This window comes from Apodemus sylvaticus, chromosome 3 (assembly GCF_947179515.1).
Source record: "Apodemus sylvaticus chromosome 3, mApoSyl1.1, whole genome shotgun sequence".
Taxonomy (NCBI): domain Eukaryota; kingdom Metazoa; phylum Chordata; class Mammalia; order Rodentia; family Muridae; genus Apodemus; species Apodemus sylvaticus.
This window is the reverse complement of record NC_067474.1, coordinates 154,521,055-154,544,685: the sequence shown is the minus strand read 5'-3', so window position 1 is coordinate 154,544,685 and position 23,631 is coordinate 154,521,055. Positions and strand designations below refer to the sequence as shown.

Here is a 23,631-nt window from a genome sequence, read left to right as displayed (position 1 = left end):
TGGCTGTGACTCCTGCCTCAGCTGGTGTACTTCCCATTGTGTGCTGCTGGCCCAGCATCACTGTGTGGTTTGAAGTGGGGCCAGGGCGGGCAGCTGCGGCCGGGAGTGACCAGCAGGCAGCTGCTCAGGGTCGCCGCTGTGGGCTGGAAGCATCTGACCTTGCTTCCATGGCGTGGAGGGGCTGCCCTGTCTGTAGCCCTGAAGGCTGCGACTGGCCTTTGCTCATGGGTGCTAGCGAATACTGTGGAGCCGGAGACTACGCAGGACTACGTGGCCGATGAGGAGGTGGCTACAAGTCCTGTCTCACAGAAGGGCAAGGTGTGACGTGACGCTGGGGACACGCTCCAGCCCTGGGTGTCCACAATCCTCAGCAGGGCTCAGGTCTGGAGCTCTGTCCACAGGGACAAGGGTTCCCTAGGCCTTCACAGTCCTGGGCAGCAAGGACTCAGTTCCGATTGTCTTTGGTAATAATGGAGAGGAACACCTGTTTATTTCTTAAATGTTTATTATATACGCTGTACTCAGGAAGACTCCAGGTGCTTGAAGGGATTCACGCCAGAGCTGACAGCCTCCCACACTCAGTGCGGCAGGGTTAAGCCAGTGCCCGCTTCTCCTTGTAGGTCGCCATCATCTTCTTGATTTCAGCAATCGCTTTCCCTGGATTCAGACCCTGGAGGGAAGGGAAGAGCTTCAGTACCAGGAGTGGAGGGACGGAAGAGAGGCAGCCCTGCCCCACGATTGCCCCATGCTGACGCCACGCCACGCCACGGCAGGCAGCAGGCAGCGTCCGACTGCTCAGGGCCCGCAGGGTGGAGTTTCCTCCAGGCCAGAGATGGCGGAGACTACATACTCTCAAAGTACTGTAAGAAACAGCCCGGGGACTGCTTCCTAGCTTGCATCTGACTGGCTAACACCATACACCATGACCCAACTGCGGCCTGCAGCTGTGACTTGCTTGCAGGACGGATACATATCCCAGTCAGGGCTGGCCTTGCAAAAGGGGAGGGAAATGGCAGGTAGGTGGCAGGCCTGGACTTATCTGAGGTGGGGGGGAGGGGCACGGGATTCTCACTTTAGACGAGTAACTCAGAAACTAGAGTATTAAAGAGAAAATGACCCAAGACAGGACAGGCTCGTCACATACTAATACAGAGTGATCTCAAGGTACACAAGGTGGAAGGTACAGAGGGTGTGGCACAGGAAAGGTGGGGCTGACATAGTGCACCTTGTGCCGCGTGGCTGCAGTCACAGGGCAGAGCCCCCGTCTCCTGCACAGCTTTGGCTTGTCCTGATATAGACTTGCTGAGAGCCTGGGCCCGTCTGGCAACCATCTCCAAGACACGCTGGAGTCTCTTGACCCTGCTGAGTGGCTGCCCTATAGCTTCCTAGCTTGCTGCCCAGTCGCTGCCTGAAGGGCAGTCAGGGTCACACCTCAGAGCTCCTGCCCAGGGCCCAGGCTGACGTGTCCACAGTTGGCACTAGATCAGAAGGCAGCCACCCCACAGAAGGCCCAAGAGTTCTCTCAGGAATGGGAGCCGGGCGGTGGTGATGCAGCAGTGTAGCAGTTTCCCCCTAATTAATGTAAATAGACGCCTTCAGTCACAGCGCTTAGGAGGCAGGGGCAGGCAGAATTCAAGGCCAGACTGGTCTACAGAGTGAGTTCCAGGACAGCCATGGCTATGTAGAGACATTCTGTCTCAAATAGGACAACACAGCAACAAGAGAGATGAGGAAAGGGTGAGGACCAGGGAGGCTGAAGGCCGGCGTCCACAGTGGCGCTGCAGAGCAGACCTGCCACACCGAGTCCACTACAGTGCTGCAGAGCAGGCGCCTGCTCACTGGCTGGGGCACATCAGCAGCCACATCTGTGACATGGCTGAGGGACCCTGCCTTCCAGAGCCACCAGCCTCCCAGAGCCACCGGCCTCCCATAGCGTTGGCTTCTGGTTCCTGTAGTCAGGCTGACCACGGGTTCCCACTCAAGGGTCCTGAGGACATTCTTGCCCCTTCCATCTCTGTGGACCCCCAGGTAAGGCCTGCCCGTCTTGGGACCTGGTGGAGTCTGTGACGAGAGCCATTCCAAGGCCCAAGTGAAACAGCAGGCATCCACCTCAAGCGGCGCGGCCACTCGTGCCATACCTTGGGGCAGGTCTGCGTACAGTTCATGATGGTGTGGCAGCGGTAGAGGGAGAAGGGGTCCTGCAGCTTGGCCAGGCGCTCCTCTGTGAAATCGTCTCTGGAGTCAATCATCCAGCGGTAGGCCTGGGGAAGCGGGGTGTTGGCTGAGAGGGGCGCCGGCCTGGATAGGCTCGCAGGGCAGAAGCTCACCGTTGCTCCGGCATTCTGGCCGTGCACGCAGGCTCCTAGCCCTTTCCTAACCCTGCGTGTCCACGTCCCAAGCCTATGAGCCACCCCAGCCTGGCCTGGCCCTCGGTGCTAACGGTGCTAACGACATGGCCCTGGGCGTCAGCCCTTGTCACGTTCCAGGTTCCAATCAGCGGGTGGGCTGTGCCAAATGCCCGTCCTCCTCACAGCTCCTGCCTGTGCGAGAACCTGCCACTGACTAAATGGATGCTTTGAGACAGGGTCTCACTGGACAGCCCTAGCTGGCCCGAAACTCAGAGATCTGCCTCCCTCTGCCTCCTGAGTGCTGAAGTTACAGGGACACACCGCCATGCCTGGCTTGTTATTTTAAGGCTAGGTCTGTAGCAACGGCTGGCCCTGAACTCATAATCTTCCTACCTCCACCTCCCAAGTGCAAGGGATTACGGGTTGCTGAGGATACCGTCACAGAGAGTTTGTCTTTCTGTCAATCAACACATGCCCCGAGGGCAGCAATTCATAACAGTTTACCACAGGGCCCCAGCCCCGCCCAGCTGTGTTACTGAGACCAGTGTGGTTCTCAACAATTCACATGCTGGGGGCAAGCAGCCTGTGTGAGCATGCCTGCCCGCACACGGCAGGGTGTGCTGCAGTGTAGTCACATAGCACAGGTTCCTTGCACACGGCAGGGTCAGCACTGTGGCGTGGTCACACAGCACACCTGCCTACACACTGCAGGGTTGGCGCTGTGGCGTGGGAACACAGCCTAACTTTCTTCTTACTGGAGAGTTGGAAACACGAAGTTATCTTGCGCTGCCTAACTCTCTGCAGAGCACTGACCACAAATCTGAAAGCGGTCTCCTGGGAGTGGACGCCACCTTTGCACTGAGCTGTACACATGTGACGGGCAATGACAACACTGCTTCCTTCTAAGCAGCCCCTAGCCCAGTCCTGCTGTCCCAAGACACTGCTCCCTTCCACAGAGCCCACGGTTCAGGGGCCTAGCTCACCCTGGGTCCCTTCCTTTGGGTGACCCTCCCTTTGGGGTGACCTCCCCGCTACAAAGGATGGCGAGGTGAAGCTTCAGACTCGCTGAGCTGCCCTCGCCCGGTGAGCTGGGTTTCCCCGGTGGTCTGCATGGCACAGACAGCATGCTGCTGCGGGCGGGTCGTCCAGCAGACCGCTGTCCCCTAGGCCTCTGGCCGTCTGAGCTGGGCGGGTCGTCCAGCAGGCCTCTGCCCCCTACCTGCATGAGAACCGCAGGCCCCAGGTACTTGTCTCCGTTCCACCAGTAGCTGGGGCAGCTGGTGCTGCAGCAGGCACACAGGATGCATTCGTACAAGCCGTCCTGTGGGGAGAGGGAAGTCAGTGGCTGACGGCAGCCACGGCAGACCGCCCGTGGGCTTTCTTGGTGAAATGCCCAGGGTGGTGTGGGGCACCATAACAGATTCATAACAAAAGATCTTGTAATGAAACGCAAACCTTTTCGGGACCAGAGACCAGAGCCTCAAGCCCGACGACAATGCATGTAGATTGGAGGATCACTGACCACCCCACGGACCTAAGAGTCTTGAACGGGGAGTACCCAGCTGGGGTGCTGTCTGCAGTGAGGGCAGTCTGTCCAGTGTGTTAAGCTGGGCAGTCCTCACATTTCCCGTGGGGCCTCAGGAGCACCCTAAGCTGCCCTCCTTGTCTCACACACTGACCCTTGAACTCCAGGGAGGAAGGAGGGGTCAGCGAGGGCGCCTGAACCCCACGTGCCGCTGGCATCCTGTCAGTACACTTGCCACACAGCCGCGAGTCCTCTCTGGGCCTGATAAGTTACACTTCCTGATTCTGGGAAGCAGCCACCCAGGGGATTTGCTTGCGTGCGTGCGTGCGTGCGTGCGTGCGTGCGTGCGTGTGTGTGTGTGTGTGTGTGTGTGTCTGCTCGCACAGGGCAGCCGATGGAGACAGGACACCCAATGCTACTGAAGACCCGATGGAGGGAGGCAGGCGGGTGACTGCCTGGCCTGGATCTGTGGTGAAGTCGGCCACACTGTCGTTATGCAATAGTAGCGGAATGTGGCAAACCCTGATGTTGTACAAGTGGCTCACCAGCAAACTCAGACTCTGCAAGTCTGAGATTTCACCCTCAACTATACACACACACACACTCACGGGTCAGATACTCCCCCATTTCTTTTAGCGCACACTAAGTGTTCTGCTCCCCACCCCACCCCACCTCCAGAAAGCACCTTGCCAACCGTGACAACAGGTGTAAGTACTAACCAGCTTCTCCCGGTCCTCGATGGACTGCAGATACTGCTGCTTGCCCTCCTGGGACTCATCCTTCTTCTTCAGATAAGGCTCGATGGATTTGTATTGTGCGTAGAAGTTACTCAGATCCTGAGGGGAGAGGCGAAGGAGTGGGCTCAGACCCTGCAGGGCCTTCTGCTGCTGGCTTCACATGACCTCACATACACCATGCGCTACCCACCATGATGGACAGAAACTGAACTCTTCAGAAGCTGTGACAAATAAAAGTTCTGGAAGGGGACACGGGGTCAGTGTGGGCCGCAGAGCCGGGAAAGCTCTTCCATACCAGCTGAAGCCCTGGAACCTGCAGTCCTTTCTCCAACGCCTCAAGTCAGGGAAGGTGGACAGAGGGAGGGACTGCGAGGAAGTCTAGCCTCCTTGCCTGTCTTCCCACTGGGATTCCACACGAATACTCTGCAGCTATGGCCAAACCTTCCTTTTGGGCTGCCCCAACTCGGAAGTTCTAAGCCCCTGTCCCACACAAGCCTCCCATCTGCGCTTCCAGATCTCCATGCACACCACCTGCTAGGCTCACACAGGCCACAGCAGTGTGGGTCTGGGAAGGGGACACTGTGGGATTCCCTTGTATAAAGACAGGGAGTGTCTGACCGCTCCATCATGTCCACCAAGGAGGCTGCGAACACCAGACCTAGCCTGCTGTCCACGCCCTGCAGACCTAGCCTGCTCTCCACGCCCTGCAGACCTAGCCTGCTCTCCACGCCCTGCAGACCTAGCCTGCTGTCCACGCCCTGGCAGGATACCCCCTCACCCCCCAGGTGGGAGAGCCGCGCACTCACAGGGACTAGATCCTTGATCACATACATATGTGGGAGAGGGTAGATTTTGGAGACTTTGCTGAGGTCCGTGTCGATCCTGCGCGTGCACGCCAGAGTGTTGCCTCCGTTGATGTTCATGGCGCAGGAGCCACAGATCCCTGAGGGAGACACCGGGACACAGGCTTCCAATCCTTTCCTGGGCCACCCTGACCACATCAGGAGGTGCACTGACAGGATGTGTCCTTCTCCATCCTTTCTTTCCTACCTAGACCTGACCTGAACCAGGCCCACAGTCTACCCTCTAGGCCCCATCCTCAGTCCCCCGAGGCCCAGTCAGCTCCTTCCGTCATGGTTTAATACCCATTTCCAAGGCTGGTGGGCAGCTGAGCAGACACGGAGACTGTCTCTGGGCCGACTTCTGGTCTTTAGCTCATCTCATGTCCCTGCAGAGTCCCATAACTCAGCAGGCCCACTGCCCACACACAAAGTCCTCAGTCACCTACCTACCTCACATGACAGCTCTGCCTGACAGACGGCTCCACGGCCTCGGGGCCTTTTAAGTTTTTTGTTTTAATTATTATTATTAAATGATTTTGATTTTTACTTAAAATCCTATTTTAAAACATTTTACCTTTGTTGTATTATCACTAGCAATTATTTTTCTTCTTTCTCTCTCTTTTTGAGACAGGATTTCTGTGTGGTCCTGGCTGTCCTGAACTCACTCTTGCAGACCAGGCTGGCTTCAAGCTCACAGAGATGCACCTCCCTCTGCCTCCTGAGTACTGGGACCAAAGGCGTGCGCTACGACCGCCTGGCTTTTCTTTTTTTAAGACAGTCTCGCTATGTAGTCCAGACCTCGCTGTGGAGACTGGGCTGGCCTTAAGCCTCACATGGAGCCGCCGGCCACCCCAGTGCGCCACACTCTCCGTGTTCTCAGACACAGACTGCGTGCATGGCGTTAGAGAAGGAAGCTGCCTTCTCTCCAGCTCAGCAGCCCAACACGGCACTTCACCCTGGGGCAAGGCCTCAGCCACAAACTCCCACCTCCGCTACACAGAGTGCACACTGCAAATGCCAGCTAGCCTGTCCTCACTGGTGCCGCCAGGCCCATGGCGGCTGACAGGAACCACGGGACACAGGAACCTCAAGACAAAGCTCCCCAGGGGAAATCAGAACTTGCATCACAGTTCAGACTTTGGAAGCCACATCCCACCACATCCCATGATCAAGGTGATGTACGGCAGGGCATGGGGACCCGAGGGGTCCTGACAAGGGCCTGGGTGGGTGTGTCAAGGACCGCAATGTCTTATACCTGTGGATAGAAATGGCAAGGTCTTCCTCCAGGTGAGGCCCAGAGGATAGCTAAGCTTCCTTTGGTCTGAGTATGAGTGCTTACGAATGACTGACTAGCTTCTTGTCAGATGACGGTCTGAGACGACTCCCCTACAGAGCCCTCCTCTGCACCAGCCAGCCTCGTCCCTGTGCTGTGTGTGACAAACACCCCGAGGTTCTGGGTTGTGGAGCTGCGGCCCTCCATCACAGCAAGCATGGCCTACCTGGTCCAAGCTTCCTCCATGTCTGTCTATCCATCCTTCCTTCCTTCCCTCCCTACTGCCCGAGTCAGTGCAGTCCCTAACACTGTACTGGTCTCAGTGGCAAGGTCACCTCGCAGGGTTATAGCTCCATCCGTGGGAGCCATACCTCACTGGAGTCTGAACCAGGTCAAGGTCTAGAGATAAAGAAAGCCAAGCTCACCTTCTCTACACGATCTTCGGAAGGTCAGAGTAGAATCAATCTCATTCTTGATCTTGATCAAAGCGTCCAACACCATAGGCCCGCACCTGAGGAGGAGGAGCTCGGCTCAACTACAGCCAGCATCTGGCCCCGCTCCGGTGCAGCGGTCAGGGTACTCGGAGGCGGGGCCCACTTCATCTCCTATCAGTGCCAGATTTTTTTTTACTTGCTTAAGGTTTAACAGTTTTATTTTGACTTGCTTAAGGTTTAACAACTGCCAGTTGTGTTTATTCCTTTTGTGTGTGTGTGTGTGTGTGTGTGCTTTCTTTTTTTCCCCCCAGATACAGTTTTTCTATATAACAGCTCTAGTTGTCCTAGAACTCCCTCCCTCTGTATACCAGGCAGGCCTCGAATTCAAGAGCTTTGCCTGCCCTGCCTCTTGAGTGCTGAGATTGAAGGCAGCACCACCATCACCTTCATCCTGTGTGTGTAGTGCATGCAGGTGTATATGCAGGTAGTATATATGCAGGTGTATATGAAGCGGGTGGTTCTGATGCTAAGGTCCTGTTCTCCAATTGGTTCTTAATCTATCAATAAAGATGCCAGGGGCCAATTGCTGGGCAGAAGGAAAGAGGTGGGACTTCCAGGTCCCCACAGGAGGGGAAAGGGATTTTCCCCATGCTTCTGAGGAGAAAAGGCCACCAGTCGTGTGAGATCTGTGGTGGAGTGGGCCCAAGGGGGCCTGGGGCAGCAACTAAAGCTGAGGTCAGATTTGGGGTGCCGAGCTAAGAGAACTGGGCAGGGCACCCTAGCCGTGGGAAATTGGAAGCACCCAGCGATTGAGCCAAGAAGGCAGGTTGAAAGTAAGTTAATGTGTGTGTGCTTTATCCGCAGGTCCGAGGAAACGTGGGCGGAGCTGTTAGCCTGGTCTGGCAGGAGCTTCAGACCGGGCAGCAAAAACTACACGCTACACACATACAGGCAGGCATGTAAAGCCACAGGAGGATGCCCAGAGTCTTCCTATCTTACTTGGCCTCACTGCCTTGAGACAGGTCTTCCACTGAACCCGGAGCTAGGCTGGCAGTCAGGCAGCCCCAGCTCCGGCTCCTCCTGCGCTCCAGTGCTGCAATTACAGAGCAAGCAGCGGCGTTCATGGATGCTTGGGCTCCACACCGAGGCCCCGTGCCTGCGAAGCTTAAGCTGTACCACCCGGCCACGGCCTCAGCCTCTTTGTCTGTTCTGGTTTTTTTGTTTGTGTTGTTTTGTTTGTTTGTCTTCAAGACAGGGTTTCTCTGTATAGCCCTGGCTGTCCTGCAACTCACTCTGTAGACCAGGCTGGCCTCGAACTCAGAAATCCGCCTGCCTCTGCCTCCCAAGTGCTGGGATTACAGGCGTGCGCCACCACTGCCCAGCCCACATATGCTGTTCTTGCAGAGGACCTGAGTGCAGTTCCCAGCACACCACCCCCCATCTCCCTAACTGCTTGTAACTCTCCTGCAGCGGAGCTAAAGTCTCTCTGGCCCTGGAGCACTTACACACAAGCAGGCATGCACATAGGCATTCATACACATGCGCATGCGTGTACACCCACATAACTGAAATTGTGTCTTAAAACAAACTACCCATTCAGTAATAGTACAAAGTGCTATAGTCCAGACCCGACGAGTGTCCCCGAGTCGGCAGGAATCTTATGTGAGTCATGGCACATTGTCGTCTTTAGGAATTTAGCTCACTTCATCAGAACTGCTGAAGCTGGATGTCTCAGCACAGTCATTAACAATAACCTAAGTTTATAAGGTGTGGAGTGAGGCCCCCTGCTTGGTTCAGGTGCATGCACACGTGTGGAGCCAAGGTCAGCCTCAGGTGCAGACCCTCAAGCATGGCCTCTGTGCTCTACTGGGACAAGGCCTCTCCTGGGAACTCAGGCTATTGTGGCCAGGCCGGCTGGCCAGGGTCTGCCTGTGTCTGCTTCCACATTGCTGGGATAGGAGGTGCGTGCTAACCACGCCCCACAGTTTGCATGTATTTTGGGGACCAAACTTAGATTTTCTGTGGGCCCACAAGTACCTTAGCGGCTGAGCCAGCTCCTCAGCCTCAGCTGGTTTTGGCTGTTCATTTGTTTGAAACAAGGTCTCACACAGTCCCGGCTGGCCTTGAATGTAGCTGAGGATGAACCTGCAATGCCTGTCCTTATGCTCTAAGGCCCAAGGGATGAGACCTGGGCCTGGGTCACCATGCCTGGCCGGTCTGCCTCCTGTCTCTGTGTAACCAGCAGTCCTGGAGCCCACCAAGCTTTCCTGAGGAGTGTTCACATTTGACCGTTTTTAGATGGTGATCAACATGGCGGACCTGAGCACCAGGAAGAGGTTCAGAGATTGCATCCCCCTTGAGCCTCCCCAGGGTCCCCCACTCTCCATGTCTTTCTGATGTTGCGAGGTTAGGGCCTTACCTCACAGAGAACCACACAGCCCACTGAGCTCAAGGCCAGCCTCTCTCCAGTGCCTGCAGTCACCCTCTGCTCCCTGGGTCCGTCTGAGAAAAGTTTACTCTATCATGACTGAAAGGGACAGCAGGAAGGCCTTGGGAAGGCATAAAGATTATCTACACTGAATAGTTTACCCTTGTGTTATTCAAATGCTGATTTCCCAGCCCTCATATCTTGTTCAATCCAGACCTGGCACTGTAATGCTTATACCAAGAATCTCCGGTCTCAAGTTTGTGTAAACAGTTCGTACCATTTATTCTCTGCCTAGTCAATAAATGCTGATCACCGGATGGCTAGGATAGGGCAGGACTTCAGCCGGCCAGAGGATGGGGGAGGGAGGAGGGAGAAGGGGGAGGGAGGAGGGGGATTTGGATCACTGAGGAGAGTGGAGGATCTGGAGCCATAAGAAAGGGGTCTGGAGAGATCCTCAAAACACACCTGGATTAGCATAGAGGTTGAGGTAGATCATTAACTGCTCAGCTACTGAGGTGTAGCGAACCCTGGTTTATTGTGTGGTTATTGGGGACTAGCGTAAGGTAAAGAAATATAGCTGTAAGATTAATTCACTGTTTACATTTATATTAAAGCTAATTCTTTAACAGCCTTATATATTTCTTAAATTTTATGACTTTAGCCACATTATTACTGAGGTGGGTTTCTGTTGTTTTGGTTTTTGTTTTCTGAGATGGTTTTGCTATGCAACCCTGGCTGTCCTGCAGCTCATGCAGACCAGGCTGGCCTTGAACTCAGAGACCGGCCTGCCTCTGTCTTCCAAGCGCTGGGTTTAAAAGTGTGCGCCACCACCGCCCATCTTACTGAGTTTGAGTTGCAAAATTTTTTTGTCTTCTAAGTATCTGGCAATATTTTAAATATTTTCCTTAATAAAACAGTTAGCTAGTACTTTAGCACCTTATACAACAGGTATAGCAACTCACAGAGCTGCCTCTAACCCTAGAACTGGGTAGGTGTAGGGAGGAAGATTAGAAATGTGAGTACAAAAGACTGTCTCTCCAGAGAGAGAGAGAGAGAGAGAGAGAGAGAGAGAGATCTAACTGACTCTAAAACATTAAGGGGCTCAGACTTTATGTCTAAGACCTGAAAGGCCTGACCCCATGGCTCTACCCCTAGCACCGCGAACACCAGCAGACACCAGACCTGGCAGAGTGAGAGCCCAGCAAACCTCCCGCCCTCTCCTCCGCAAGCGCCTGGCTGGCCCAGACACTCACTTATTCAGATCCACCTCGTACGTCTGCATTCGAGGTTTATCTCCGGTCTTGTCTGGGTCCCATCGGTAAATGGCAAACTTTTTGATTTTGGGAGCTGCAGCAGCGGCTGTCTGTGCCCCTCGGCAGGCCTGAAACTGAAAAGGGGGGGGGGGAGAGAAAAACATTAAAGACTGCACGACACTTCCCCACTTAGCTGGCGTGATAACTGTATTACTGGGCACAGACAGGTTGGTACCCAGATTCCCTGGAAGGCGCAGCCACCAACACGGAACAGACAACAACCCCCATGATATGCCAGCTATAGGTCTAGGGGCTAGTGACACAGCACAGACAGAACCTGCCCTTCACAGAACTTCTCTGTGGTGACCTACAGTGAGGTGGGACCTGCATGGCGAGGTGCACAGAGGGATCCTGAGGAGGTGAAGCCAGCGTCCTGAGGGAGGGCAGGGGCTGTGGGCTGCACTGACTAGGGTTTCGCTGGAGCCCCATGAGCAGAGTGTCAGTAGACGGGTGTGTGTGTGTGTGTGTGTGTGTGTGTGTGGAGAACGCGTGGATCTAAGAGGCATGGTCCGCCAGGATACAGGAGGCTGACGGGAGTGAGTGAGGTGGGGAGCACACCGAGGTGGGTTCCTTTTGTCCCGAGAACCATGGAATACAGTGAAACTTCAGTTAAGATGGGGTCTCACACATAGTCCAGGCTGGACTTAAACATTTCAATCTTCCCACCTCAGCCTTCTAAATGCTGAGATTATAGGCGTGGGCCACATGACCGGCATATACAACTTTTAACCAAGGTGATGACAACATTGTGTGACACTTTAAAAGGGAGACTTGTTACATGAGCTCTGAAGAAGCCAGGCGGAAAGCTACTTTGGCTTTTAAAACAAGAAGCTGTGGCCAGTGAGATGGCTGAGGGTCAAGTTCTTGCTCCCTCCCCAGGAGCAGGTAAGATGGACAGTCTGACGATCCACACTGTGGCACGGGCTGCTTCCCCATCAAAGAAACCCAACACGACAGCTGGGGTGGTGGCATATCCCTCTAATCCCCGCACTTGGGAGGCAGATGGATCTCTGAGTTTGAGGCCAGCCTGGTCTACAGAGTGAGTTCTGAGTTGGCCAGGGCTACACAGGAAAACCCTGTCTCAAAAAAACAAAACAAAACAAAAACCCAACGTGGTACCATTTTCAAGCTGGCACAGACCTGGGGACAGTGGCACAGGACTACAATCCCAACAGGTGAGGGCAGGACGATGCAGTTGAGGCCAGAGGAGGCCGAGACCAGGCTTTTAGAAAGAAAGCACCTCTCCCAAACCCAGCAAAAACTCATACTGAAAAACGCTGCTGAAGAATGTCTGAACAGCAACTGAGGAACAAATTCTGCCCCGCTCAGCTGCATCTCAGCAAAACTCACTCGTCATGTGAGTCAGACAGGCGGGGACGATGACCCTGAACCCCCATCCTCCTGCCTCCACTCCCCATGCTGGGTCAGCAGGGATGGACAATGCCTGGTTTCGGGTGCTGGGGATGATACAGACACGCATCCTGCGCCCTCTTCTGGACTCTCCAGGTAATTACCGACCCATGCATCTGTACTAGCACTGAGATGCTTCCGGGATAGGCAGAGCTACTGTGTAGTATCTTGCACACTGACTTCAGATGCAGAACAGTGGCTCGCAGGAGCCTCGGTGCTGCCGCTCTCTCAAGGCCACGCCTCCATCCTCACTCCACAGCACCCAGCACCCACCATCTGCCTGTGATGTTCTGCGTTACCAGCTCAGCACTAATAAGCGGAACTGCCTAATTAATGCAGGGCCAGCCTTTTCTGTTTTCTACTGATGCTGGCCCAGGCTCATGAAGCCGAGAATCCTAGAGTTCAGGTCCTCCTGCATTTACCTCCCAAGTCATCGGGATTCCAGGTGGGCATCGCCATGCCTGGCTTCGGTTGGTTGTTTGCTTTTGAGACATCTTATTATGCAGCTCAGGCTGGTCTTGAACATGTGGCAAACCTCTTATTTCTGCTCCTGAGTGCTGAGACAATATTATGGCCCCATAGCATGGAAGACCAATTCAGCAGTCCCCTCTGAGGACAGTAAGGGCTCACCACCCTCAGCTGACTTCTAGGCCTGATTTAATGACAGGGTACCTGCTTCACCATCTTTCTCCTAATTAAATATTTGTTCTACAAAGACATTGATCAGGCATACTTTTCAAAAGGGACTAGGGTCAGATTGAAATTGATAGGATATTTATTTACTTTGGGATGAGGCTTTACATAGCCCAGGCTGGCCTCCAAAGTACTATGTAGCCAAGAATTACCTTAAACTGCCAATCCTGCATCCACCTTCCAAGTGTGCCACCATCAATGGCTAGGAATCGGCTAGTCTTGTCTTCAGGCATAGCCCTGACTACCCTGGAACTTGCTAGTAGACCAGGCTGGCTTCAAACTTACAGAGGTCTGATTGTCTAGCTTGCTGAGCGCTGGAATTAAAGGCACCGCGCCAGCCTGTCTGATTTCCATTCATGTGTATGCAGTGTGTCTGAGTATATGCCACATGTGCAGGTGCCCAGGGAGGCCAAAGCTGGCACTGGGCCTGCCAAGGCTGGAATTACAGCTGGCTGTGAGTGACAGGACATTTCCCCCCTCCCCTAATGTGTGTGCCTAAATCTATATTAAAACTTTTTCTTAAAAACAAAAACATATTTATTCGGATTGTGGGCATGATGTCAGAGGTGAGGATGTGCTCATGTGGAAGGCGGAGGAACACTCCGAAGTAGGTTCCCTCCTTCTGCCTTCAGTGGGCTCCGGGGACAGGGCTCTGGTCATCAGTCCTGACCAACACGCCTTTCCACCCACTGAGCCATCTCCTCCGCTCTTGGAGCTTTTCCTAATAAACCTTTGCTTTTAAAAGACTGCGTGGACAGAGAGATGGGCCAAGGGGTGAGACTTCCTTCTCTCCCTCCCTCCCTGTCCAGCAACTTACACACCAAGTTCCACATGGGCGTGGGGGGTGTGAACACATCTGCACCTCAATCTAGGACTCTAGTTGAATGTGCCACACAGGAAGAACATTTCTAGACAATCCTGGAGGAGATGCACTTCCTCTGGCTTCCTCAGGGGCGGGCCTGAAGCTAGACAGATGACAGGGCCACCAAGATGGGAGGTGGGCAGAGGCATGAAGGCAAAGGCAGTGTCAGACCCACAGACTTGGGGGGTGGGGGGATGGTCAGGCTTGTATCTGAAGTGTGCCAGTGGGCTTGTCACCTCTGAGCTACGCATTCTTTAGAGAATCTCTTAACCACTATGATCCCACTTCCTCCTTTGCAAAGGTGTTCCAGGCATCTGCCCTCCTGGAGTTCACAGTCCAGATGAAGAAATAAGGCAGTGCTACTGACAGCTAACCTATCACAGCTAAACACCCACAGGCAGAACTGCAGCCCAGAGGAGCCCACATCACAGGAGACTGTGCCAGAACCCACAGCAACCTCAGGATGGCGCTCTCAGACACAAATACACCTTCCCACAGGGAGGAGGCCTCTGCCACTCTTACTGCCCTAGAAAGGTGGGCAAAGGCCTCTTCTGAAATCCTAACACCGACCTCTGAAACCAGACTTTCCTACAGTTCATTCTAGAAGGCCTCACTCCTTACAGTGGGGCTTACAGCATAACTGCTGCCTCAGCTACTTGGAAAGAGGCCGATAAACAAGGTCAACGAGACACATTAACTGGACAACCCATCAGGAGGCTCCTCCCACAAGGAAGCCGACACGCCCCTCTTAAGCAGCCACTGATTGCCTGTAGCTTTTAAATTAAGGGTGGGGCCTCATGAAATGTCTCCCATTCACGTTGGCATGAACTGGTGTGGAGATTATTCATCATTATTTATCCGATCCCACGTTCTCAGCCCTAAACATGTTATGCATAAGGAACACTAAGTGGGCTTAAGAGATTGTGTGTGTATATGTATGTATGTATGTATGTTTGTAGCAATGATAATTACAGAAGTCCTGAGTTTGAAAGGGAGGGGCAGCATGGGAGAAGAGAGGGGGTGGACTGCATGAAATCCTCAACAACAAAAACAGAATCATTAACGGAGTACTTGGGACATCAGCCTGAGGCTCTGGTAGGCACTGTCTGTTTTTGGTGAGACAGGGTCCCAAGTAGCCCAGGTTGGCCTTGGACTCTACATGGGGCTGAGGATGTCCTTTAACTCCTCATCTTGCTGCCTCAGCCTCCTGAGAGCTGGTATGACAGGTGTGCATACAGAGAGATGCATAGGTCGGGGGTGGGGCGGCGGCGGCTCACACCTTTAATCCTTTAATCTCCTGCTGAAGCAGGAGAATCTCTTGGGTTCCAGGCCAGCTAGGGTTGTATAAAGACACTGTCCAAAAAGCCAAAACCTAACCAAAACAACAATAAAACTCTCCCAGGGTGGAGATTTGTCTTAGCGGTTTGGAAGGATCAGAGTTCAGTTCCCAGCACTCACACAGCGGCTGATAACCACCTGTAACTCCAGTTCCAGGAAATATAGTTCCCTCTTCTCCATTGGCACATGGTGTCTATACATAAAAGCACTCTCTCTCCCTCTCTCTCTCTCTCTCACACACACACACACACACACACACAAGATCTTAAAAAAAGCAACAACAACAACAACAAAAAAACCCAAACAAAATCCACAACAAAATCTGCCCTGATCTACAGTTTTTAAAAAATGGGCGCTGGTGGAGAGGCTCAGTTTTTAAGTCTGCAAGAAGATGTCTGGGAGTTCCTGTTGTCCGCCTGTGAAGGACTGTCCAGGACGCTGGAGGAGGACTGAATGGTATTTGTAAATCTTTAAGGACAGGCAGTTACTCTCGCCTTTCTAAATGCTTCCAGTGTGTACAGCTCTCGAGGAAACAGGGCGTGTGGGGAGACCTATGACAGAGCGACTACAGTAGTATTAACAGAAGCAGCTCCAGGCTCTGCCTGTCACCCCATGCCAACGGTATGAGATCAGAGCCGCTACACACCCTTGAAGAAACCCGCTTCAGAGAACCGGGTCTAGCCTGCAGACTTCCACAGTCCGCACCTTTCAGGGGTTGGGTCGTGTGCATTGCCCTCCAGAGTTCACCGTCTCCGGCATTACCGATCCAGACCAGCCTAACCTGGAGGTGCGACCTGGCCTCCCGGGTCCCACCCCAGACATCCCGCAGGTCTCCCTTTCACACAAGGCTGGTCAAGTGCCAGTATCAGGATTTGATTCTGGGGTTCCAACAACAGGTCGCTCATCACATGACCTTGACCAGTTCGCTTGTCCTCCCTGACCTCTGTCTTTCCGTTATCTTTTCCAACCTCCTGCCGACCGCGACTCTCCCCCATGGAGAAGCATGGGATGGCTGTCTGAAAGGATGCTCAGGAGCAGGGTGTAGGGAAGTCCTCCCCTGAGGCCTGGAGCCGGGCTCCTTCCGCCTCTCCGCCGCCTTTCTACCCAGGCAGCCTCGGTGACGGGCACGGCTCCCCACTGAACCACGGCTCCGGGGCTCACCTGCAGGCCGACTCTGCCGAGTGCGGCAGCCGGGAAGCCGCGCTTCAAGGAGACCCCGACCGCCGCCGCCATTTTGGCTCCTGACGTCAGCCCCACCCCTTACCCTCCGGCATCCCGTCGAACACCGCGGTGGGAAGCGGGCCTCTCACCCTGAGGTCCGCTAGCCACCTAAGCGCCAACGAGTGGAAGGCGGCTTCCGGTTTCCGAGCAAACGGAAATGCGCATGTGCAGTAGTGGCCATTAGGGCGCATGCCCACTGGACTTTCTAAGTTCCTAAGGTGACCTCTGGAGTCTGAGGGGCGGGAGAGAGGGAGGGAAGAGTGGAGGGGCGGGGCAAAGGCCAGGAGGGGCGGAGCTTTCCTATTTTGCTAGTGCCTGTGATTTTAACCCCTCTCTACTTGCAGTGGTGTCTGTCAACCACTTGTGACTCCGATCAGTTTTGTGCTAAGTCTAGCGAACCGTACCTGAGTGGGGACAGTTGTCAAGTGACTGAGGCGATCACAAAGATAATTGACAAAGGTGTCGCTCATCCATTTATTCACAAATATGTACATAAATTGCCTGCTTGGAATCCCAGCAATTGGTGTATGGAAACAGTAGGAGAATCAAGCTCATCTTCGGCTATTTAAGGAGGTAGAGGCCATCTGGGGATACTTGAGATCCTGTCTCAAAACACACAAAACCGGGGCTGGAGGGATGGCTCAATGGTTAAGAGCACCGACTGCTGCTCTTCCAGAGGTCCTGAGTTTAAATCTCAGCAACCACAAGGTGGCTCACGACCATCCATAATGAGATCTGACGTGCTCCTCTGGTGTGTCTGAAGACAACTACAGTGTACTTATATATAATAAATAAATAAAGCTTTTAAAAAACACACACACACAAAACCAAAACCAAAGCAATCAGAAAGTGCACCTACTGTGTGGCTGGCGCCAGGCTCTGGGATGCCGTGGGCTGTGAGCCAGCTGCTCACCTAATTCCTCTCTAACCGGGAGGAAGGTGACAATAGGAAAGACTTAGGCTGTCCACCGAGGACGCGGAGGCTGTCCACTGTCTCAAACTCCAGATCTTCCTACAGGTAGAGAACTACGGAGAGCTGGGATTACGGCTGTGGGCCACCATGTCTGTGTGTGCTGGACAAACATTCTACTAACCTACCTGTGTCCTCAGATTTTGTCAGTTTCCCTAGTCACCTTTTAATGGGTATTCGCAAGCGAGCCCCCCGACTGGGGATGTGACCACCTTGGGCAGGTGTGATCTTGGTATCCCAAGTCACTTGACCTCTCGAGGCACCCAGTGACTTTGCTGGTTCTCGTTCCCAGAGGAATGATTTCTATTTCTTTCCGCTCCCCTTTGGCAGAGGGAGAGGACTGTTTATAGTCCTGGGTTTCCTCCCTCTGGCTCACGTAGAAGCCACTGGAGAAGTTACCACCACAGGAGGAATGGCTAATGGAGCCAAGCTTCTGAGAGCTCACCCTGAAACTGGCTTCTCTGCCAGGAGGCCTCATTAAAGGGGTGTGGGGAGGCCCGAACCCCTCGGGTTACCTTGATTGTTCTCCTCGATGCCATGTGACCTTTGACAAGTCCTTCGCCACTTCTGACTTGTAGTGTCCTTTCGGGACTCAGTAAGGGTTGTGGCAGCTGACTTAAGATTCTATGATTGGTATGGCTGTCTTGTGCAGCAGATAGCAAGGTTGCTTTGGCACCTCAGGGCGCCTGGCTCAGCCTTGGATAGGTTCTTCTAGTCTACCCAAGGGACCATCAGAGCCACCCAAGCGGGTCAAGGTTGTAGGAAGACTGTCATTTCCTTTGTAACTCCTCCAGGTGTCAACAGGCAATATTTTCTAGAGAATCGGCCTCCCCAGCCATTTGTAACCCCCATGTCAAAGACAGACGCCACCCCTACATGAATGGCCGCTCTTTAACTTTGTCCAGGTCACCTTGGAAAAAGCCGTCGGCTGCCAGCAGAAGTGAGCCCTTGATTTATGGAGGGGCTCTTGGTGCCAGTGTGCCCACACACCCTGCAGTCACATCATTCCTGGGCTTCGTGGGGATTTGGGGAGCTTAATGTTATGGAAGGGTAATAAATTCCTGGGCGGTGCTACCTCCGCCGTGAGCAGAAGGGCACAGATGCCATAGGACTTAAAGGTCTTCGTGGCTTCTTCCTGACTTAGGTTGCCAAGGTGTCCTTGCCATAGGACCGCGGGGTTTGGAACTGGCTGGTTGGTTGCCATCCATGGAGAGCGTGATATATTGCTTTCATCAGACACGCTGTCGGGCGCCCTGTGTTTATGCAGAACCTCACCTCATCGCCTGCAAATGTGTTTACATCAACAGTCTCCTCTGGTCCTCCCAACAACAACCCTGACGGGCTGGAATAACTGTCCCCGTTTGCAGACAGTCTTTGAATACTGGGAAATCTGGGTAACCTAGGGTGGGAATTCTGCTCGAGGGACTCTTTCTCCCCCCAGGGCTAGACATTGAGTCCAGGAACAAAGATGATACCAAGCTAGGCTCACCAGCTCCGGAGAGCATCGGAAGCACTGAGGAGGATTGTTTGTTACAGCTCAGCCTGGGCTGTATAGTGAGAACCTGTCCCACAACCTTCCAAAGAGAAAAGGGAGGGGGGCAAGAGGTGGTGTTGGCAGTGCACTTTTAATCCCAGTACTTGGGGGGCAGAGGCAGGTGGATCTCAGATTTGAGGCTAGCCTGGTCTATAGAGTGAGTTCCAGGGCAGCTAGGGCTATACAGAGAAACTCAGTCTTGAAAAACCCCCCAAAAGGGGGAGTGGGGCTGGAGAGATGGCTCAGTGGTTAAGAGTACTGACTGCTCTTCCGTAGGTCCTGAATTCAAATCCCAGCAGCCATGTGGTGGCTCACAACCATCTGTAATGAGATCTGACGCCCTCTTCTGGAGTGTCTGAAGACAGCTACAGTGTACTTACATATAATGATAAATAAATCTTTGGGCCAGAGCGAGCAGAGGTCCTGAGTTCAATTCCCAGCAATTCCACATGATGGCTCATAGCCATCTGTACAGCTGCAGTGTACTCATATTCATAAAATAAATAAATAAATCTTAAAAAAAAACCAAAAAGGGGCGTGGATCCCAGATCTCTCTCTCTGTGCGTTCTCTCTCTCTCTCTCTCTCTCTCTCTCTCTCTCTCTCTCTCTCTCCCTTCTCCCGCTTCTCTCTACTTCTTGGAAGTAGACCAGGTTAGACCAACCAGTGGCCTGAGATAGTCACATTTCCACCCCTACCGCCTCTGCCTATTGATGCCTGCGCTAGGAAGCTGACGTGATCCTGCGTCTCCTTTCCAGCACATACCCACTGCCACTCCGGCCTCCAGGGTCCGGTGACCCCTGCAGTTACGTCTGTCCATCTCTCTTCTCTGTTCACCTCTGTTTCTCTGCACAGTTCCATAGCTTGGACCCAGAATGCCCTATCCTCCTTTACTTATCTATCTATTGACAAGGTCTCTTCATGTAGCCCAGGCTGGCCCAGAATTCTTAAGCCTCCCAAGTGCTGGGGTTACAGGTGAGGGCCACCTCCCTGCTCTTTCCTCCTTTACAGCTATTTGCAAAATTTCAGCCCCAACTTTCTGCTTTTGTAGAAAATAACTACTTGACCACTCTCAACAAAATCCTCTACTCGGGACATCAGTACAACTTAGACTTGGGTTGAGGACGACCCACTTTATGCCCAACTGGGGTCATTTCAAAGGCCTGACCTCCTCACTGAATTTATTGTTGTCTGCAAATCTGTCTTGAATTCGTTCTCTCTGGTTTTGTTTGGGTGGGGATGGGTTCTGGGTTCTGGCTGTATAAGTTGGTCTTAAACTTGTGATCCTCCTGCCTCAGTTAGTTAGCGGGAGGTCATATAATCTGTTTTGGATTCTCTTTGGATTCTGGATTCTTTATAAACGATGTTGATTTCAGGAAGGTTCCAGACCCAGGTGAGGATCTGTCTCTTGTTCACGGTCACATCCAGAGCCTGCTCCATGACCTGCAGCACAGCGGGCGGCTGAGAAATCCTCAGCAAGCGAACAAATTCATCTTTGTTGCCAAAGTGCCTGGCATAGGATGCAGCACAAGCACATGCACGCACGCGTGCACGCGGACACACACACACACATGTCAAGTACGTTGGCTGGATGAAAGGATGAGGAGTAAGAAAGGTGAGCTGGTTTCTTGTAGCAGGGAGAGGAGAGGTCTAGGGTGTTTGGGAGCCATGTAGAGACTCAGCCACCGTGGTGACTCGGGTGAGGGCGAGAGCAGAGAGTGTTTTTAAAAGTTCATATTGACGGGGCTGGAGAGACAGCTCAGCAGCTAAGAACACTTGCTGTTTTTTCTTTTTCTCCCCAGAGGACCAGAGTTCAGTTTCCAGCACTTACCCTGTGGCTTACAACCATCTATAATTTCAAGTCTTGGGGTCTGATTGATGCCTTTTTCTGATCTCCAAGGGCACGAGGCATGCATGTAGTCCACATATAGGCACAACATTCACACGCAGAGAAATCAAGTAAATAAATCTAAATTTTTTTTCTTAAAAAGATCATGATAAGGGCTGGAGAGATGGCTCAGTGGTTAAGAGCACTGACTGCTCTTCCAGAGGTCCTGAGTTCAAATTCCAGCAACCACATGGTGGCTCACAACCATCTGTAATGGGATCCGATGCCCTCTTCTGGTGTATCTGAAGGGAGTGACAGTGTACTCATATAAAATAAATAAATAAATCTTTTAAAAAATCATCATAAATAAAATAGGAATGTTTTAAGTAGAGACATCGTTCTCTACTGGGAGCTGAGTGCAGGCATGTGTGCCTGGCCGCTGGTCTACCAGTAAGCCGTATCCCCAAGCCTGTCCCTCAACTCCTTTGTGTCTTAGCCCCATCAGCCCTTGTTGGCTTCACTGTTGTCAGCATGAGAGACTTCCATGGTACATCGGGACACTGGGTGCCTCTTCAAGGCCTGGGTGGTCAGGGATGGGGAAAAGGCAAGTCGGTGTGATCAGCCAACCAGCATCCAACCCTCCCCTGACTCAGTGTATCCCTCCATGAAGCAGGGTACCCTCGGATAGGCTGGGCCCCAGTCCCCTCAGCCCTGGAGCCTCCCCTCTGGCTACTGCAGAAGGATGCCCTTCTGTGGCTCAATCATCCAAGCAGGCAGGGCTGTGGCTTCTGAGTTGGGCGAGAGGTCGACTTCTCCAGAAACATCGGCTCTCTGGCTGTGCTATTTTCCTTCTAGGGTACCCTCGTTCCGTATCATGAGGCTCAAGAGAGACGCCCAGGTGAAAGTTGGCTATTCCAGAATCAGTTGGCACAGCTGGCAGAGCAGATGTCAACCTCCCCATTTCCTGTCCCCCTCCCTTCTCTATTTTGCCTGGTTCTCAGAGAAATCCTTTCCTGTCTCTTAGGTCATCCTCTGACTCTTGGAGGCTTTGCCGGAGGTTGTGGTATAAGCAACCCTTTGACTACATTTGTGCATAATCATTACAGCAAACCCACCAGGTGGGAATTAAAGGTCTTCATTGTTGATGAGGCCACCGAGAGTCCCACAACTGGACGGGCCGTGGGCGCTGTGTCTAAGAAAAGTGCTGGCTGCATTACTCGGCTCCACCTCCAGGGGGCACCCCCGGCTCGCAGCGCTGCCCAGCCCTCTCTGACAGCTGTTGCCAATTTGCCCTTAGAAACGGCTTATCTAAACCCCTTTCTTTCATCCTGTACAAACCCCACCGTATAATTAGACATCTCAAAACTACGCCCTCCGAGTGTGGGAGTGAGGGCACAGGCTTCTCCCGTTTCACGAGCAGTCTCTATGGAATGAACTCCTGGAGCGGAGAGTCACGAGCCACCCCTGCTCCAGCTGGGCCCGCGCCGCGGCTCACACAGCTTAGGTCAGCTCAGCTGCTGGGACTTAGCTAGTGGCCCAGGGCCTTCTGGGGGGACTGTGACCCACCCAGCGTCACCAGCATAACTCTCAGATTAGCAGTTCGTGTGATCTTCCAAGTAAGCACGGACGTGGATTCACACCGCGGACAACGCGTCGCTCTGCATCTGCCGCCTTCCGTTTGAGCCTTGAATTTTCGAATGTTTTAAAAATCAGAGTCCTGCAAGTGAAATGTAGACAGGGACACTGGCAAATACTCATTCGGTTCCCGCTGGCTAGAGACCAGAAGCAAAATGCATCAGTGAGGTGCAGAACGTCGAAGGCAGGGCTGTAGAGTGTAGAGGTTTGGGTGCTCGCTTCGGCAGCACACATACTGAAATTGGAATGATACAGAGAAGATTAGCTCCTGCCAAGGATGACACGCAAATTCGTGAACCGTTCCATATTTTTACCAGGAAAGGGACAACATATGAAATGTAAATAAAGAATATATCTAATAAAAATGAATAAATAAATAAATTAAAAATAAAAGAGTGTAGGTTTGGGAGTGTGAGCTGTTATGTCAAACATGGACTCTGTGACCTTGAGTAAGTTACTAAACTTCTCTGTGCATTAGTCAAATGAATGGAGATAATCAGTCCCTTACCAAGGCAGAGGATAATGTCACTAGGAATTCTTCATTTGAAGTCCCTCCTGTGGGAAACTCAGCTGAAGTGGGGGAAGAAGAGTCACAGGTCCTTAGGAGAGATGGATTACACTAACGGGTAAGAAGACTTGATTGAAATTAATCTGCCACAGAATTCAGGCAGTTTTAACGATCATTAAAAAGTACTTAAGGGCCGGGCTGTGATGGCGCACGCCTGTAATCCCAGCACTCTGGGAGGCAGAGGCAGGCGGATTTCTGAGTTCGAGGCCAGCCTGGTCTACAGAGTGAGTTCCAGGACAGCCAGGGCTATACAGAGAAACCCTGTCTCAAAAAAAAACAAATCCAAAAAAAAAAAAAAAAAAAGTACTTAAGGGCAGGCAGTGGTGGCACACACCTTTGACCCTGGCACCTGGGAGGCAGAGGCAGGTGGATCTCTGAGTTTGAGATCAGCCTGGTCTACAGCCACGGCTACATAGAGAAATACTGGACAGGGAAACACCGTCTCTCACCCCAACCTCAAAAAGAAGGCACGTATGGAAGGCGGGGGAGGGGGGGTATGGTTATGTGTCTGCTGCGCGAGGTTCAGGTCCCCAACAGCCAGGCCTGGCTGGGTCACCTGTAACCCTAGCGCGGGGATTGGGGGATGGGGGAGTGGGGCTGGGGGGGTGGAGAGTGGGGGGAGACAGACCTTGAGGGTTGGCTGGCCAGCCAGTCTAGCAGCAGCAGGTGTCACA

The 23,631-nt window shown here is 53.0% G+C and overlaps 1 protein-coding gene and 1 pseudogene across 1 annotated transcript; one reads left to right on the top strand and one right to left on the bottom strand.

Moving 5' to 3' along the window:
* Positions 1-487: 487 nt before the first annotated feature.
* Positions 488-16,531, bottom strand: Sdhb (succinate dehydrogenase complex iron sulfur subunit B). Its single transcript, XM_052177924.1, has 8 exons — positions 16,365-16,531; positions 10,841-10,974; positions 7,151-7,236; positions 5,417-5,553; positions 4,593-4,709; positions 3,568-3,669; positions 2,139-2,261; positions 488-670 (listed from the first exon to the last, which is right to left on the bottom strand). The coding sequence occupies exons 1-8, from the start codon at positions 16,434-16,436 to the stop codon at positions 593-595; spliced, it is 849 nt and encodes a 282-aa protein (XP_052033884.1). The 5' UTR covers positions 16,437-16,531; the 3' UTR covers positions 488-592.
* A 6,069-nt stretch (positions 16,532-22,600) lies between these two features.
* LOC127681829 (uncharacterized) lies at positions 22,601-22,701 on the top strand (annotated as a pseudogene).
* The last annotated feature ends 930 nt before the right edge of the window (positions 22,702-23,631 follow it).